At 38.4% G+C, this 19,198-nt stretch overlaps 1 protein-coding gene across 2 annotated transcripts; it reads left to right on the forward strand.

Annotated features, from left to right (window-relative positions):
- Positions 1–609: 609 nt before the first annotated feature.
- On the forward strand, positions 610–19,064 carry rnf150a (ring finger protein 150a). Of its 2 annotated transcripts, XM_038713159.1 has the most exons (8): positions 610–1,884; positions 7,497–7,616; positions 8,533–8,783; positions 10,726–10,797; positions 10,967–11,049; positions 11,401–11,497; positions 11,659–11,872; positions 18,433–19,064. In XM_038713159.1, the coding sequence occupies exons 1-8, from the start codon at positions 1,431–1,433 to the stop codon at positions 18,549–18,551; spliced, it is 1,410 nt and encodes a 469-aa protein (XP_038569087.1). In that variant the 5' UTR covers positions 610–1,430; the 3' UTR covers positions 18,552–19,064. The 2 variants fall into 2 exon arrangements, with proteins under 2 accessions (XP_038569087.1, XP_038569088.1); XM_038713160.1 differs by lacking the exon at positions 7,497–7,616 and having other exon boundaries at positions 700–1,884.
- Positions 19,065–19,198: the final 134 nt, after the last annotated feature.

Raw genomic sequence — 19,198 nt, forward strand, 5'->3', positions numbered from 1 at the left:
AAGACAATAAATGTTTGCTCTCATCTTGACTTTTGCACTTTGGGTTACCCAGAGTCAAAACTGTAGTTGTGAACAATCTGGTTAATAGTGAATAGTCTAAATATGTTTAAAGAGTCATAAAACACATTTTGTGATGCCATGTTTGCAGATACAAGCAAGTTGTATCTCACTATTAAATCTGCCAGAGAAATCAACCGAGCCTGTAATGACCTGCAATCACAACCTGGCAATGCAAAAAGTTTTCTTTATGCAAAAAAAAGCTAATTACTGAAGTAAATTAATTTGTGAAAAGTGATTAGTGAAACCCTGCCTAGTGAAGAACCTACCTTATTGAGAATTAACTCGTTTAATCTGAGAACCCCCCGTTTAATCTGTCGATTATTCAAACTAATTTATTGTGCAAGCAGGCTGAACTTTCTAGACATTTGTAGGTAAGTTGGCGTATCTATTATATAGTTGTTGTATAGACACTGAAAATAATTTCACCTCAGCATTTAAACATCTCAGATTACTAATGAAGCAACTCTTCTATAAAGATTTCAGGAGATATTGATTCAAATCTGTAATATAGAATGGGTGGGGTTTTTAGAATAAAAGACAAAAAAACATGTCAACAGAATTGTGAGATGGAATATGACACATGAGTAAATGGAATAACACAACAAAATTAAATTAATTTTAAAATAATTAATTAAAAGATTAATGTATAATTTAAAAACACAGAACAGCGCCATTAATGGGCTAGAATAATGATTTTAATTACATTTAATTAATATAATTGATTTACTTGGATGTATCAATTAACAGATTTACTATTTAAACCCCGTAAAAGTCTATATTTATTCCAGGTTCTGTAGATTACCAGAATGTAATACCTTTTTATATACAGTATATGTGTAATACCGTAATACCCAAGAAATTTAATTTAGATGTCTTCTTTACTTTTGATGCACAAATAAATTAATAACAACTCTAACATTTCCTACAGTGTAACATTTTACAAAATGCAAAACTGTTAATTATTAATTTCTTTGGCAGTGGTTTATAGGGTTTACATGATTTATTACAATTTTAGTTTCTCCACATGCCACGGGGCGTCACAGCCACCATATCCACGCCCATGTCACGTGCTGATGCGCGGTGAGCCAATCCGGAGCGAGGACGGGAAACAGCTGACGGAGAGCAACAACACATAGCGACGTCTTTTCCTGCAGGTGGTGTGTAGTAGACTCCTGCACGTAGCTCACAAACTCTTTGGACCCCTCGGTGTTTAGCAATGCAAGGTTAATGCACTTTGTTTAACCAGAGCCTTCTGTAAAAAAAAAAAAAAAAAAAAGTAAAAAAATAAAGATAGAAAGAGGGACTTGGTGCGAGCTTTCCAGTGAGGAGGAGACCCCGGAGCTCGTCGTCCATCCCAAACCAGCCGCACAATGGCACCGTCCCTCATCGGAGCTTGCCGCAGTCTGGCTCTCTCGACGTGGCTGCTGTCGTTTTGTTTCGTCCACCTGCTGTGCCTGGACTTCACGGTTGCAGAGAAAGAGGAATGGTACACGGCGTTCGTCAACATCACCTATCTGGACCCCGTCACATCGGAGGTCAAGACAGAGAAAACCGAGTGCGGTCGGTATGGCGAGCACTCGCCGAAGAAAGAAGCCAGAGGTCTGGTCCTGGTGCCGTCGTCCCTGCAGGACAGACAGGCGTGCGACCCAAACGTCAGGTTCCCTCCCGTCTTTCACAACACCGCCTGGGTGGCGTTGGTGGCTGCGGGGAATTGCACATACCGAGAGAAAATCCGTAACGTTGCCAACCTCAACGCCTCTGCAGTTGTCATATACAATGTGGGCTCCAGCAGTGCCAACGACACCATAACAATGCCCCATCCAGGTAAGAGGCGACCTGTCTCCCTGCAAGAGAAGTCTCATTTTTACAGGCTTTTCCTCCATAATCCCTGTCCAGTTGAGTGTTGGAGGCCTATAAATGTCACTTAAGTAGTTGCTTCTTTAGTGTTTGGCACCTCTGGACAAGATTAATGGTTTTCATTCCACCTGCTGGGGTCCCAGACCCACTCTGCATCTCTGTAATCAGCTAAATAATCAATTAGTGGTAAATTAGAAAAGTTGCTCCAAGTAGATGGACTGACCCACTGCCACAGATCTGCTGAATTTGCCAACTGGTTGTAGGTGTGGGTGCAACCTTTGAAGGCCATGTTAATATACACCATCTGTCATTAAAAATGTTTTTATATTCATGCCACTTTGATACCTGGGTTCCAATGTTACTTATTACTTACTTATGTGCTCCAAACTTTAAGAGAGATGAACGTGTTTTTCCTACTCTACCTTTTTGTCATTTTAGTGTTGGTCTGACACAGTTTTTAGTGTCCCATGTGTCTGTACCACAGTCACACATCAATTGGTGCCAGATAACATTATTTATGGTAAATTCCCAGCCCTATACACCAGAAGAGGTCGCCTCTATTAGTGCCTTAAAACTACATATCACTGAACACAACTCTTTCACTGAGTTTATTTTCCATGCCTAGTAAAATAAACTTGATGTGTTAAACATTCTAAATCCTAAAAAACAACAAAGATAAAGCACAGACCTCTTTTACTAACAATGCAAATACAACATTATCTATCATAAAGTATCAGAGATCTATAAAGGAAACAAAACAAATATTTTAAGTGGGATTAGTGCATAAACAACACAGATGTTTATACAGCATTTGTTGAACTACCATTTTTATGGAAAGAACACTAACCAATTTCATTGTGTGGGATTTTCTAGCTATACTTGTGTTTTTTAGGAATGATATGATTCCTTGTCCTGGTGGGTTTTTCTATTGGATCAAGTATCCTGGAAGTCATAGATAATCAGTTTTTTGTTCAAATGCTCTTCATCAGCACACACACCTGCTGACACAGGGGCTGGGATGTCTGTTTTGCATTGTAATGTGGTCTTTGTTCTCAAATTGCCACTCTGCTCTTCTGTGCTTTTTAAATATTTTTTTATTTGTCAAAACAGAGAAGGATATTATGCATAGATACTGTACATGTATCAGTCCATCTAGTTTTGTAATAGATCTATATAACTGTCCCAGAGTTGCAATAAACCTTCAAATTATTTTTGTACAGTTATCACAGTTTTAACTCTTGGTTTCCCCCCTCAATTCTATTTTATGCAGTTTTTAATACTGAATCAGTTGTTTGCAAGAATAAAAGTTGACTTCTTTTTACTACAGTAGCTGTGAGCAAAGGCTTGTTTTCCACTTGACTTGTATTTCCATTGGAAACGAGCTCCCAGTTTGTTGGTAGTTGTCATAAAGATGTGGCTGACCAGACAGCTACACCTGTGCAAGACAACAGCACAATGCAAGAAGGCTGTTTGAAAAAAGGATCTGTACAATAACAGATGTTTAATCAAAACGCTTGGAACACTTAAGGACACAATGGTCAATTGACTTCGAGACTTTTTTTAAATGAAAAGGCCCTTTTGTACAGAAGTGTAACAGCCACCTGTCACATAAGCAGATAATTTAAATTCAATACAAAGCCAGTGACTTGTCTGACCCTTCAGATCCCTTTTTATAGTATTTAGTCACAATGTTGTTGCACTATTGTAGCTAAATGTAGCTAAAAAAATGTAGCTAAAAAAAATAAAGTAATGCAGGTCATTTTTGTACTTTACTTAAAACATTTAACAGTATTTGAACATTAAAAATCCTCTATTCCTCCTCTGTTCTTGGAGTAGCAAACAAAGGCTCATCACTAGGTTACCTAGAACATTAAAGGCACCAGGCTATTTTAAAGGCTTGCCCTGCTTTGAGCCCTGGCATATATATATATATATATATATATATATATATATATATATATATATATATATATATATATATATATATATATATATATATATATATATATATATATATATATATATATATATATATATATATATATATATAAACTGAGACACTTTGAGACAGAAACAGCAGCCAGGAGAGATGTGATGACAAAGCTGGTAGAAAAGAGGAAGGCAACTGAGGGTACAGTGACAAAGCAACTTTTCTTAATGTGTAGACTGAACGTGAGGCTGCCAAAGAAAGAATAGAGCACTTCCCTGTCCAGAGCCAACACAGCTGGGCTGTAAAATCCACAGTTGCCAGAGCCAGGAACCTCTCATGGCCTGGCCTCATTTAACCCCTTCATCCCAAGAATGTGATGTGTCAAAATAATGTGTCAGCTTTCGACTATAAAGCCGGGTTAGATACTATGGGTTTATCATTGGTGTGTTGGTCTGGATAAAGTTTTAATCTTCACAGCCCTTTTCCTGTAAAAGCCCCTGTGAACCGTATCACTGGTATCACTTGAATATTCAATCACATTTAATCTCCCAGATGAGTTGTATAGAGGTAACTAGTAACACTGATACCTCTCATATCTCTACAGTAAATAGGCCTGTAGACATGTAGCTGAAGCCATCAGCAGATTAGCTAATCTTAGCATACAGACTGGAAACAAGAGGAAACAGTTACCCAGGCAGTGGCCAAAGGTAAAACAAAGTTTTAAATGCCTACCTCATCACCTCTTGTTCCTTTGTTTAACCCACACAATAAACAAAGTGTAAAAATGACATTTTGCTGTTTAAAGAGAGGCTTTGTTCCAGACTTTTTTCTCTTTTTTTGCCTTAGAGCACTAACTTCCTAGTCTGCACTGGTTGCTTGGCAACGGTTCAGCACCAAGTTTTTTTTTCATACTTCAATTTTTGTATGGATTAATCAAATAAGATGTGTTAATTAACATGATGTTACCTTTGGACTGAACCAGGCTACCGGTTTCTCTTAGTTTCTAGTCTTTGTGCTCCGCTAAGCTAACTGACTGCTGGCCTCAGCTACAGATATGCTAGTAGTATCAGCCTTCCCATTTAACTCCCAGTAAGAAAGCGAATAAGTGTATTTCCCAAAATGTCAAACTACTCATTTTGTCAACAACTCTGAAGCTTTTTTTATATTAACCACAGTGTAAGCCTACTTTATGTAACTGTCAGGTTCAGGTGAGCACATGGTTGTTAATAAAAGATTCACCAGTTAATTTAGTGTTATCCACTTTGCAGCAGACCAAAAGCCTGCTAGTGAAATGAACGGGTTGGTGTCCACTGAATTACCCCTTCAGTATGTATCCCTCTTGGCTTCCACAGCTTTTCACAAGTTCAGCCTCAGTCTCAGATGTTGCCCTCCTGTTTTAGAGGCAGCTATTTTTGTCCACTTTGACTGCGTCACAGTGAACAGAACAAGCAGATAAGAGTCAAGGCTTAGGGAAATCTTACATGCCTTGTTATGGCTTTCCTAATTTCTCTTCTATGAAGCTGAAGCTGACCATACACAGACATTTTGTAAAGGAGTCTGGAAGCAACAGTTTTATTATTGAAATCCTTTGCCTTCACAGGCATTGCACACCATATGGCCATGCTGCATAAAACCATAAACCAGCAGGTCAGGAGAGTGTGTGTCTGAGATTACACACATTTAAAAAGAGGTTTACATAACAGTGAACATGGAGTCTTGAGTATTAACTTGTATTACTGGGGAAGACTGTTAATATATTTCTTAATCCACCTATTTAAAAAACACTCATTTTATAAACTCTGAAAATGCCTGTCAACCACACGTCTAACTTATTTAAATTTTTATGTCGGTGAGAAAGACAATGAAGAAGTGTGGCAGCTCATGGCCTAAGAGTCTGAATAGACAGTAGTGTTCAGCAGCGTGTCACCATCTGTTTGCTGTCCAAACACAAGCTTTTGTTTTCTCTGTCATTGTTTGTAGTAGGGTTTGCTTCAGAAGCTCTAGCGTACATACACTCATTTTAAGGGAGCAGCCATGTTAACGCAAGGATAAACCTTTGTGTTGACAGTGGAGATACTGCTAACTGCATTACTGTGTGATTATGGGTGAGTAGGGATCTGGCTGTGTTTGAAGAGGATGGTACAAATCAAGTGGTTTGTACCCATTTCTACCTTTCCCGTAACAAAACAGTTAATTGAAGCATTTGTTTGATTGTTAAGAATGCTGCTTTGCCCAAATATATTTACTGTATTGTGTTCTGAAACAAAAATTACAACCATGTTCTGAAATTCTGTTTCCACAAGAATTTAAATTAAAAAGTTCAGCTAGGTAACATATAGAGGCCTGTGCTGATTAACGGACGTGATTTTGGTCTGATTTCTCTGGTAAATGCAGCTGTGCTGTGCAGATTTCCTAACCTGTTACGTAAAGGGATTTATGAGCATGACTGCTATAATGCATTGCAGCTACATCCTTAAAATGTAGTGTCAGTTGGATTCAAAGCCTTTAACTCCTCTGCAAAACACAAAACACCATATTCTCTGTCAGTCTTAATACCTCTGTGGCAGAATCACCCCAGAATATAATGTGAAAATAGCTCTGTGCAGATCTCTGTGAGGTGCATGAGGATTTGTCACGGCACTTTGCTGCACAGGGGATGCTGTTGGTGATGGCAGGTGGAGTAACGCTACTGGTAATGGTGACTGAATGAGGGAGTGAAGCACCGCACGGAGCCTCTGTGACTCTATGCAGCCATAGTCATAAACAGGTGGCAGGAGAAATATGATGTAACAGTTTTTCAAGCTGTTGATGCAGTTCCTGGAAACATCAGCCAGTGTTGTGTCACTTCCCCCATTATAGACAATTTCAAATAAACTATACAGAAGAGATGCTGAGTGAGACTGGATGTTTTGAGACCGGTACAGAGATCGATGTTTGGAAGTTAGAAATCTAATAATGACATGTCAGCCGAAATGTTTTCACATAAGAAATGGCAGCATTTTTGAACCCTCCTACATTTCATTTTCCATTTTATCTTCACTGCAAACTGTCAAATAAAGGCAAAAATACTATTTTTTTTTTTTTTACCTGTCAAACTACAGTATGTAATCGTGACACTATTTCTAAATGACCTCAACATATCTCTGCAGTTTTTGGTTACAGACTTATTCACAGATAACAATACTTCTGCGATAAGCAGATATCAGGCGATAATATCAGCATCAGTTAGATCTGTAGTATAGGCTGGGCATCTATACTTTCTTTAGCTAGTCCTGAAATAATTGATTGAGCAACAGAAAATGAATTGTCAGCTATTTTAATAATCTACTAATTCTTTAGGTAAAATCAACCAAGCCAATATGACTTACAAGTTCCAGTTTCTCATTTGAGTTTTGTCTTCTTTTCTCTGTTTTGTGTAATTTTAATCTGAATATCTTTATGTGTTAAGCTGTTTTAAACACATTTGAATGCACGTCCCTGTGATGGACATTTGTTGTGACAATATAATTAATTAATGAAAGAAATTATACACACATTTATCAATAATGACAATGATAGTTTTAGCCTAAAGTTAACTGAACTGTGGCGAGCATGAGAAGAAGTACTGTCTTAGCTAATGCTAATGTTAATTTTTCATGCAAACCCATAGAAATCCTGTCCTGTAAACGCGGTCTTCCTCCTGGACTTATTTCGGGTGCAGGTGTTGAAAGATGCTCTGTGACTGTAATGCAAAAGTCTTCATCGTGCACAACATGCAAAGCAACAGAAGGTTGGTGGCAGGAAGCCTCTTACATAGCAAGTGAGGCTTTAGTTTTGCTGTCCTGTCTAAGCTCCCAGCAATCTGCCCAAGTTTTCTCTCTTGTATACACCACAGTCTGAATCAGAAACTGAGTTTTCACACCTGCTCTGCTTTAAATGACAATTCTTTATATACCAGAGTTGGATGGTAGGAATCTACTTGTAAAAAGTATTTCTAATTTCTAAGCTTTGGTAAGCATTTGTGTATATCCATAAATATTAAGGAACCAGGGCTGTGTGATGCTAAATTCATTTGTATTGTAAAAAGGGTTGGATTAAGAAACTGTAGCCAAAGCCTACAGTTGGTCTTTAAAGAAGTTATTTTCAGTTGCAGTTTAATGAGATTTATTGCCTTTCTGTTGTGTTGCCTAATTTTTGTCCTAATTACCAAAACAAATTTCAGATCGCTTTAATACAACTACAGCTATTTTCAGGATGTCAGAAAAAAAGGAAGAATGCTCGTTATAATTTCCCAGAGTCCAAAGTGATGTCTTTAAATGTCTTGTTTTGTCTGACCAACAGTCCAAAACCCAAAGATATTCAGTTTGCTATCATGAATGACAAGAAAATAATAAAATCCTGACATTTGAGAAGCTGGAATCTGGAACCAATGGATGTTTAGCATTTTTTTCTTCGTTTTCTATCAGTTGACTAGAGAGACTAATTGTTGCAGCTGTAGACATTATACAAAAATACATTGAACTTGTATTAATTCATTTTCAAAGTTTAACTGTTTAGTTATATTTTCTGTAACATATATCTCACTAAGTGCTGTTTCAAAGCTTACTCCACAAAAGATATGAATATATAATTCATGGGGAAAGATAATTTCTGTATTTTAGTTTAAGTGTGTGTGTGTGTGTGTGTGTGTGTGTGTGTGCGCGCAGGTACAGGCGATGTTGTGGCCATTATGATCCCAGAGCCTAAAGGTCGTGAGATTGTGGCGTTGCTGGAGCAACACATCAACATCATGTTATACATCACCATAGGAACCCGCAACCTGCAGAAGTACGTGAGCAGAACATCGGTAGTGTTTGTCTCCATCTCCTTCATCGTTCTCATGATCATCTCCCTCGCCTGGCTTGTCTTCTACTATATCCAGAGGTTCCGCTATGCTAATGCACGAGACCGCAACCAGGTATGACTGTGTGCACTTTGCTCAATCAAAGTATAACTCGTATTTCTGTGTAAAAGGCTTCCTGACAGGGCTGTAGTGCTGTGGTCTCACTCACACTGAGAAAGGCTCTTACATTTTTTCCATTTGCTGTCAGCTCTGTACGGCTGTGAGGAGAGGCCAGAATTAGCCTGAAAGCTGGCCAAACAGAGACGTGGCAAACCAGTGAACCATCAACCAACTCCGCTTTCTAGTCCCTTGAGCTGACAGTGCAAATACTTTTTATAATAATGGCTATTGCCATCTCTATATTACAGACGTTCCTGTGACATCTATAATGACAGTTCATCACTGGGCCTGTTATGATAGGAGCCGGAGCCATGACAACTGTTTGCATTTTCATTTTGATTTATGTTGTACAAAGAATTCAGCCATTTTGAACAACTATGCTCTTGATTTATTCCCAAGGGAGCCAAAACATTTATGGTGTGCTATTGTAAAACTATATCTCAATAACGCCACTGCCTTTCTGTGAAACTGCCGCCACCTGTTATGTCTTTGTTTTATTGTTATAACCACCTTTCTTTAAATACTTTTCCCTGTCACAGTGCCAAAAATACAAACCACATTAACTAATTTACCCGTAATAAACAGAAAGTAATACATTGTCAAATTTATTGCTGCCTGTGTAAAACATTTACAGAACACTGTGTTAAAGAAACAGTTTGTTAATACCTCAAAGAATGACCTCATTGTTGCATACATTACCAAAGCAACTAGTTCCCTTTACACACTTCTCCCACCCCGGCAGCATTTTCAAAACCATCAAGAGTTGAAGTTAAATACCTGATGTCTTATTACATAGAAAGTGACATTGTATTAAAAGTAATTGGTGTTTCAGTTTGTCTCCTGGATCTGTTTTCGTTTCTAGTCAGTGACAGTGGTTCAGCTGTGGTGTTTTATACTCTGATCTATTTGCTTAACACACAGTCGGTGATGTCGTCTCTTCTCTATTCATTTCCAAAGTTAAGAAGCACAATCGACAAGCCCCCAGCCTGCAAAGCGACACGTGATGTTTGATCCTGTGAAATTTCATGTTTGTACACGTTAACATGACAACAGCAGTATGCAGATACAGTGCATCTGGAAAGTATTCACAGCGCTTCACTTTTTCCAAATTTTGTTATGTTAGCCATATTCCAGAATGGATAAAATGAAAATGAAAAGAGTTTTTTTTTTTTTTTTTTTTATCCAAATCTAATCTACAGCAAATTTAATTAAAAAAAAAAAACTAAACTAAAGGACATGTACATAAGTATCCACAGCCTTTGCCATGACACTCAAAAAAACCTAAAAACGTAGTGGGGATGTTTTTCAGCAGCAGGAACTAGGAATCTAGTCAGGATCAACGGAAAGATGAATACAGCAATATACAGAGACATCCTTGATGAAAACCTGCGCTAGGGTGCTCTTGGCCTCAGCTTGGGGTGAAGGTTCATCTTCCAACAGGACAATGACCCTAAGAAACACAGCCAAGATAACAAAGGAGTAGCTACAGAACAACTTTGTGAATGTCCTTGAGTGGCCCAGCCAGAGCCTCTTACTCTAAAAGACTTGAATGGAATTTGTGCCAAAGGTGCTTCAACAAAGTATTGAGCAAAGGCTGTGAATACTCATGTACACCCCTCACATTTTTGTAAATATTTGATTACATCTTTTCATGTGCCAACACTGAAGAAATAACACTTTGCTACAATGTAAAGTAGTGAGTGTACAGCTTGTATAACAGAGCGCTCTGAATACTTTCAGAGGCACTGTACCTCACCGTCTACAGACCAATGAGATACCTACAGTATATATCGCTGTGTCACTGACTGTTTTCACAATTTCAAAAAAAATTCTGGCCATGTCAGTAATCAAGTTCTTTTTTTTTTTTTTTTTTTTTTTTTTTTTTAAATGTCATCAGAGACGTTTAGGAGATGCTGCAAAAAAGGCCATGAGTAAGCTGCAAGTACGCACCATTAAGAAAGGAGACAAGGTAAATGATGTTCCCCTCACTGCAAACAGTACATTTCACTTTAACTGTGTGTGTGTGTGTGTGTGTGTGTGTGTGTGTGCGTGTGTGGTTGTCTATGTTTTATTTGGTATATAGATATTTGTTGGTCTGTCATTTTGTGTCTTTTTAATTTCTGTGTTCTGTGTTTCAGGAGACTGAGTCAGACTTTGACAACTGTGCAGTTTGCATTGAAGGTTATAAGCCTAATGATGTCGTAAGGATATTACCATGCAGGTAATGTTTGTGCGCTAGGCTTGGACGGTATCACAGTATTGGAGTATACCAGAGTATTTAGAAATCCTTACAGTATGACTTTCAATACTGTCAAAAATACTGACACTCCTCTTTATATTAAACTGATACGGAGATGCTGTATTGAGTGACGTTGTGTTAAACTGCCTGACATCAAGTTTTGATCTTTGCTGTACATACTATAACAAGCGTCTGTATTTGTTGTTTACATGAACGTAAAAAGTAAACACATGCACCATGGCTACGATATCTACACATTTCACTGTGCACTGCATTGTAGCTGTCGTTTGTTTTCAAATTAATAATTTCTGCACTGGCTTCTTGTTTGGTCAGACATGTCTTCCATAAGCACTGTGTAGACCCATGGTTACAAGACCACCGGACGTGTCCCATGTGTAAAATGAACATCCTTAAAGCTTTGGGAATCCTAGTAAGGTCCTTTTTGATTTATTGTGGTCATTTTTGCCTCATACATGCATATAGAAAAAGTAAAATTCACTGCTCTCATTTCTCATCAAGACTAAAGTAACTCTGAAGTGCAAAACATTAAAGCGACGAATACTTGTAAAGACATTTTTTTACATTTTACAGCTGAACCCCGACTGTTCAGACGACATTCCTCCAGACTACGAGACATCTGTCGGAGGTCCACCCACAAACCCCATCAGTGGGGCTAGTGAAATCACAGTTAACGAAAGTTCGGTGGTTCTGGATCCAGCCGGAAGAGTGATTGACCTACAGCAGTTCCATCCTAATGCAGAGACAGACCCTCCGGCAGGGAATGAGAGCCGCATCATCGCCAGCAGTGAGTACAGACATCACACATTTTTAACAGAGTGAACTGACAGTCAGTGAAAAAGGGATGTTAACATAAAACTAAGATGGATTAATGCAGATAAAGTTATGACCAACTGCTCTTCAGTGTCTCTCTGTTCATTTATTTGTGTCTCCATTATTAAATCCACAGCCTTTGACTGTTGCCTGATTTTGGTGTCCTGTGCTTGAAAATAGTTTGGGACAATTCTGCAGAAAGAAACAGATGAGACAAGATTTTTTGTCCCCCATCTCCCAGCTTTCTAACAGTATGCTGATTCTGGTTTTATACCCCTTTCTTCAGTCTTATCATTTGAGGATTGAATAGTTTATGAGGTCGAAAGCAGGCCACCAGCCACCTGGTCAATATTCCCTGGTTCAGATCCTCCTGGGTAATACAGGAGGGTAAGAATAGCATTCCCTTCCCAGAAACTCTCAACCTAACCCACATACCCTCAAATACTTGTTATGTTAAAGTGTGTTGTACACACAGGATTTTTATATTTTTATTTTTTTAGAGAACAGAAAAAGAGTAGTTGTAACATTTGGGCTCACAAGCATTTGGGCTTGGAAGAAGAAAAAGCTCTCACTTTTACGCCAAATCTGTAAATCCATGAAAAGTCAAATTCAGGCCATTTGTGGATCGTAACCAAGTCTGGTCTGTTTATTAATTAAGCTTGATGTAAACCTAGTGGTTTTATTGTTGTTCCGGCTGTTTTTTGATCACTCAGATGCACACTGTAGGGTTTATATTCAAACTCTGCTTGAAGACCTGGAAAGAGCAGGGTGGAACGATAAAGAACAGATCAATAAAGAGTAAACTGTGCCAAAGTCCTGCTGCTCAGCACGGCAGACCGGCTCCAACACTTTCTGCTTACTGGCACAAACAGTATCCATACTTACAGGGCCTGATTTACTAAAGGTTTGCGTGAGTAAAAACGTGTGCAAACTGGATATCACCAGCAAATTAACACCTGGGCTGATGTACTAATGGTGTGCACGCAGAATGAAGTCTTTCAAAAGTGCAAGATAGCGCCTGTTGTTCATTTAGTACTTTTGCCTTAATGAATATACAGTTTGGGGCTTTTCAATTTTATTGTGCAAATTAGTGGGAGGGTAACATGCAAATACATTTATTTACTACACGCAGTGTGATCTACCAAGGCTAAACGCAATTTCATGTGAGTGCAACACATTTATATTTAATACGTTTGAGAGGAAGGTGCAAACCGCCAAGTGTTGCGCAGAGATGGCTTCTGTTATTGTTGCCAGAAGGAGACACAGCCATAATGAAAGAAAACGTAGAGAAAATAACAATATTAGATAATATTATTCTATATCCAATGTATTGAAATAAAATTATTTTATTTATTCGGCGAAGTATATGAATTGAATTGTTTTTTATTGTATTTTCCTTTAGCTTTGGCAATACTCTTGTATGACCATTCATGCCAATAAAGCAAATTTCGTTTCGACCTGATTTATTTTCTCCATGAGATGGAAGAATTTAGAAAGTTGTGTAGCGCTGTGGAGAGCCCCCAGCTGCAGTGAATGAATCACGCGTAAAATTCATCCAGCCAGAGGGAACGATCACCAACTGTTCATAGCGTGCCGGTCGTAATATAGCGACACAACCAATTGTAGGTATCGGAGAGGGGGTGGAGTGTACAGGGCCAGTTACAGGAGATCACGGAGTGACCGGGCACGGCGCGAACGGTCAGTGATTGTTCCCTCTGGCTGGATTGAAGCATGATCTGCTGGCATTTCCTCGCGTCTGGGTCATTCCAGCATACTGTAGCTGTTTCTGCTGGGGTTTCCCAAAGCAGTTTTTCCAGGTGTTCTGTCCCAAGTACTTAGTGCAATCTCAGGCAGGATGGGCAATACGATTTCCACATACTCGGGACGCACTGAACGAAACGAACGAAGATTTTTACGCAGTGGCTGCTTTCCCTCCCGACTCTCCATGGCGGAAACCATTAAAACGCACAAAACCCTCATTTAAATACTGCCACCTCCATTGTGTTTGCTCCTGTTGTCATCTACGCAATAATTCTTAGTAAATCACCCATAACAGGTACTAAAATTGCACAATATTTTAGAATGCACACGCAATTTAGTAGGATGTTAGTAAATCGGACCCACAGTGTATTGTCCAGTCATTCTTAATGTCACGTAAAATTGCACATTAAAGAAAACTTTCCAGAATTGATGGTATGATGAAAGAGGTTCAAAATGTCAGTTCTCTCAATCCCAAATTGATGATTTGAGAGAGATGGAGAAGAATGTTGGGGTCATATTAATCACAACTGCAGTCTCTGTCCTCTCAGTGAATGAACTCTGAAAGCAAATATATCCTAAATGAATAATTTTTTTTTTTAAATAAAAAAGTCGACAAAACAATGTAATTATTGACGGGTTGATGCAGGACAATGCCTGTGAGTCTTGGTTTGATACTGAACAGACTGTTAAACTGAAAATTGATCCAAAGTCTACTGAAATTGAAAGAGCCCACCGCACTGGAAATGTAGACAAAATGTAGTGGAAAGGTACAAAGACACAGAACTCCTTCTTGCCAAGGTGAGAGCTCACTTCAAGAACACTACAATTTATATAAATGAGGACTTTGCTGAATTGCTAAGGAAGAAGAGAGCAGACCTCATTCCAGGAATGAAATAAGCCAGGGAACGAGGAAATTATGCTGTCATTAACTTTGACAGACTGCTAGTTAAACACCGAAAGCTTCAGCAGATGACAGAAACCACAAAGCATGAGTGAAGGCAGGACACCAATACATATGGTGACTATTTTTAACATCTTTAGCAAATACCATGACGTTATCTTCACCCAACTAATGTGACACTATTTACCAAAACATTGCTACACCCTCTCTGGCTTATTACGTGCAAACGCTGCCCTGTATGATCAAAGAAATGGACCTTTTAATAGACTCCATTTAATCTTGCCCAATTAAATATTATAGAATTAACTAAACATAAAAGTTACATACAATAAATTGTATCCCCAATAAAAAAAATAAATATAAGCAGATTCCTAATTTTAGGTTGATGAATGAAGTGTTACATATATATTACATGGGTTTAGAAAGAAACAGTCAACATGTATGCCGCTTACAAATTGAATTAATGAAATATTCAGTGGATAGAAAGGAAAGCACAATAAGTATCTTTTATTTTATTGGACTTATCCAAGGCCAAGGACACGGCTTTGGTTCAGCTGTAAATGTTCCCCTTACCAACATAGCAACATGGACTAGAGCAAGAGTTTCAGAGTAATTAAAAATATAATCTGAAACAAATGTATCTTTCATCCATAAAGTTCTAACTGAGCTCTGTCTCTACATCACAGTAACAACTTTATGTCCACTGACTGCCTGGAGGGTAGCTAGTGTATGGAAGGGAGTAGAGAGGTGTGTGCTGCAGCTCAGTGTTTTTCCACCGTATGTTTTTGAGGGCGTGTCAGACTAGCCGCTTGGCAAGCAGTGTGACCCGCATTTTGCTTTCATCCTTGTGTCGTCACAGGGATGAAAGGGACTACAAACAAACTGTTTTCAGGCAGAGTTTTCTGTGGGAGATGGGAACTCCATTTGGGCTGGACTTCGAGCTTTTTACTATTACAAACCTATACATGCACAAAAAAGATATATAACACAATAAAGGAGAGGGGAAAAGCCAAAAAGCATAATATGACCTTTTTTCTTTTTCTTTTTTTTTTTAAAACTAGGTCATCTTTTTTGGTTTAAATCAGGGATAACATCCCCTTAACTAATGTGCATTCTACACGATTCCTTGGCTTTCAGCGTGATGAATTATTATCTTGGAAACCTCATATCAGGGCCATAACCACAATAGAGTATTGCTATAGAAGGCAAAACCCGTCACTTAATCAATACTGAGGTAGCAATCATGCTGATGTTACTGAACAATTAATTATTGTAATATTGCTTGGTCTGGTACCCAGTAGACCAAGCTTAAGCTCATAAACCATATTCAGAAACAAAAATGATTTGTATACATCAAAAACATTCCTCTCAGCCTCCCCAGTGTTCCCCAGTGTTTATCAATTGAACCATCTGCAGATTTTTTTATTTGTTCATAATTCCTTAAAAAGAACTCTTCGCCCCTTCATTTCATTACAACGATCAATTTCATACTTATTCTCACGTAGCATAATTTGCATAATTCCAAATCTCAAAAGTAAAATAATATAATGAATATCACATGGTTGTTTTTTTTTCTCCTTTTATCTTATGACATATTTTCTCTAAGGCATGTCACATGAATGTATGCTCTGTGTATGCAATGTATACAGATTGTGTAGACTAGATTGCTGTAACTTTTTTTTTTTCCTATAATATGCTGCCCAGAGAATTCCACTTTTCAAACACAGGGAGAGTTTTTGGGAAATTCTTCTTCACATTCCCTTGCCATTCTTGTATCATTTTTAAAAAAAAAAAAAAAAAAAAAAGAAGAAAGAAATAATATGTAGTAAATAAAAAAACAAAACTGTTTTCCTACCTTTTGTTTTTGCTGTCATGGTTGTACAGTATCACCTGAAGCCCTTTTTAGTCAGTTCTGTGGATTAGTATAACTGGTCATCTGTAGTTGTGTTAGTCACATAGTGTTAGTCACAAGTGTTAATAGGAGGAGATTTGAGCATACCGTGTTTTGAAAGATGATCAGGTTTGCTATTTTCTATTGAAAATGGAGATTCATCTTGTTTAGCCATATATGGCTAAAGATGAAACGTATTTTGTAAAAACAATTTTGATAGTCTTTATGAAGAAACCAGAAACATAAGACCATCACCCTGATAGTTAAAAACGTTTGGGGAATAATGCTAGTTATATTGGAGAAGAGTTATGTGACGTGTTTAGTTTTGATGGACTTGAAGTACCTGTTCCATCAGCTTTCTAACCTAAAGTAATAAATTGAGCTGCAATGATAAGACAATTAATTGACGAGTTGTTTGAAAGTTCAGTTCAATATGAAAATGTGCAAATTTTCTTTATCTTATTGTTTTTTATGATTTTGAGATTTTCGACTGTTATTGCATTTTGAAGAAATCACTTTGTCTTTTAACAATGAAAGTTTTAGCTACAATGTTATGTTCATGTTAATGTTGTGCTCCATTTTGCTTCCAGAGCACAGGAATGGATGAATGAATGTTATGCGACGGCACTAATTGGAGGCAAACATAAATCTAGTATTTATTCAGCTAAATACTGAAGATTAAAAAAATACATCATTGTGATATAGTACTTTACAATTTGCCTTAAAGGGACTCTTCTTCAAGGCACTCAGAAGAATCTGCAAGCACAAAGAGTTATGTTTACTTTTGTGTGCTTGACAAGCAGTAGATCAGCTCAGCACAAGCGGGTTTTCTCCTCGAGACTAATTAGTTTGTAAATTGGATGTAATTTGTCGTATGTCACAGCGATATTGAGCTAACGGAGACAATATCACCGACAGACAGTTAGCATGAGATGAACAAGCCGATGAACAAGCCTGTCAGGATTTCTGTTGCTGTGGTTGACAGTGATAGAGGACCGATTGTGTTGCATCTTTAGCCTGAATAATGAGGGCTGTCTTTAATGGTATTGCAGCTATCATTCTTTCCAGAGTCAGCCATTTACTGGGTGTGTACTGCAATCAGGGTCCCAGAAAAGTACCTGATTTGTTGCTGGAATGTGGGACTTGCTTGTTGCTGTTTTATAGTTTTGGGGGGGGGGGGGGTTATGTAAGCAAAATTCGTTTAAAGCTAATATTAGGCTGCAGCAGTCTGAAGCTGTCCGTAAAATTAAAGGAAACTCATCAACGTGTTAGACCATTTCTTCCTCATCCATCCAATTCTGTGAAAATTCTAAGGTGGATTTCCTGAAAATCAGCAAAAGAAAATGCAAATGGATGTGTTTCTATCCACTGTTTTGTGAATATTTAGCCCACTCTCATCAATCTGCTTACAAATACAAATAACACGACTTTAGATTTTTAAATTGCGCGCAGTGCATACACCAAAGTTCAATACACGTTACGTAAGTTACTGTTTTCCAACACATAAGCAAGTAGTTTTGTTTCCTAAATTGGGTCAAAGCACAAACAAATGAAAACAATGTAGAAAACATGATGGAAATATGGTATTTGTTTCATGTATTAATTTGAGGAACGTTACTGTCTCATCAGTCCACATGGACTCATGATCATGACTAAAGTCTGTTTCCATTGCACTTTATCGCAACTTTTCCACCTCCGTCACAAACAGGTGGATGGAAACACAAATACTGAGAGAGGTGAGACGCGATAATGGTTCAGATGGGGATAAAGGTAAAATATCAGTGTTTTCTTGAGAACTTGTTTCGGCTGCCCCCAAGTGGCCAAAAAAGTTAGTGAATGTTAAATGACGATGACGTATAAACCCAAAGAACTCCACCTCAACATCTTGACTATAGAATATTGTCCATGCTCAGAGATTGGTATATATGCATCCTGCAGTGGCCTGTCAAGCAATAATTTACCTCCCTCTCTCCCCGCTCAGGTGAGCACCAGCCTCCGCTGAGCAGTGATTCAGACACTTCTATCATCATGGGCATGGAGGTAGGCATATCTGAAGTGGACCTGTCCACGGAGCAGGAATGTGAGGGGGCGAAATCCTGAGCCAGTCGAAGCTCAGAAAAAAAAAACAAGAATCACCAGGAAAAGGAGGACAAGAGCAGGACCGGGTGATCGGGGCCCCCCAGCGATTCGCCTCGTCTTTGGCCCCTGGAGGAAGTGACTTCCCAGAAGATGGGAAAATGAGCAATACAACATAGCAGCACAAAAACACACAGTTCCGTATTTACTGTGTCTGTGGACATGTTGCTTGCTCGTTTTCTAGCAGTCACACCTCACATCATTTTATTGGTTTGACTGCCATGGTGACCAGACAGCCAATCTCACATTGTTCTCACATTGTGGTGGCCCAGTTTTAGTCCACATAATGTTTTCACACCCATAAATCTGGCATCTGAAATACACATACAATAACTGCTGAGATGTTGTAGCCCTCCACAGTGCTGAGAAGGCAAAATTAGTTTCTCCTCACTCTGGCAACCTAAACCTACTGCTGGACACAATGTAAGCACAGGAGCAGCAGGGCTGACATGATTAAAAAAAAAAATGTGCAGATTATTTTATTGCCTGGTAAGAGATCACTGCCAACATTTTCCAGAAGTAATTTTACTGATGTGATAGAGACATAGCACTTATCAGCAGTGTTGGGCAGTAACGTGTTACTGTAATATTACTTTTCCCAGTAACTAGTA

Source organism: Micropterus salmoides, unplaced genomic scaffold (assembly GCF_014851395.1).
Source record: "Micropterus salmoides isolate LMB-PRFRI ecotype aquatic unplaced genomic scaffold, ASM1485139v1 Ms_hic_scaffold_12, whole genome shotgun sequence".
Lineage (NCBI taxonomy): Eukaryota > Metazoa > Chordata > Actinopteri > Centrarchiformes > Centrarchidae > Micropterus > Micropterus salmoides.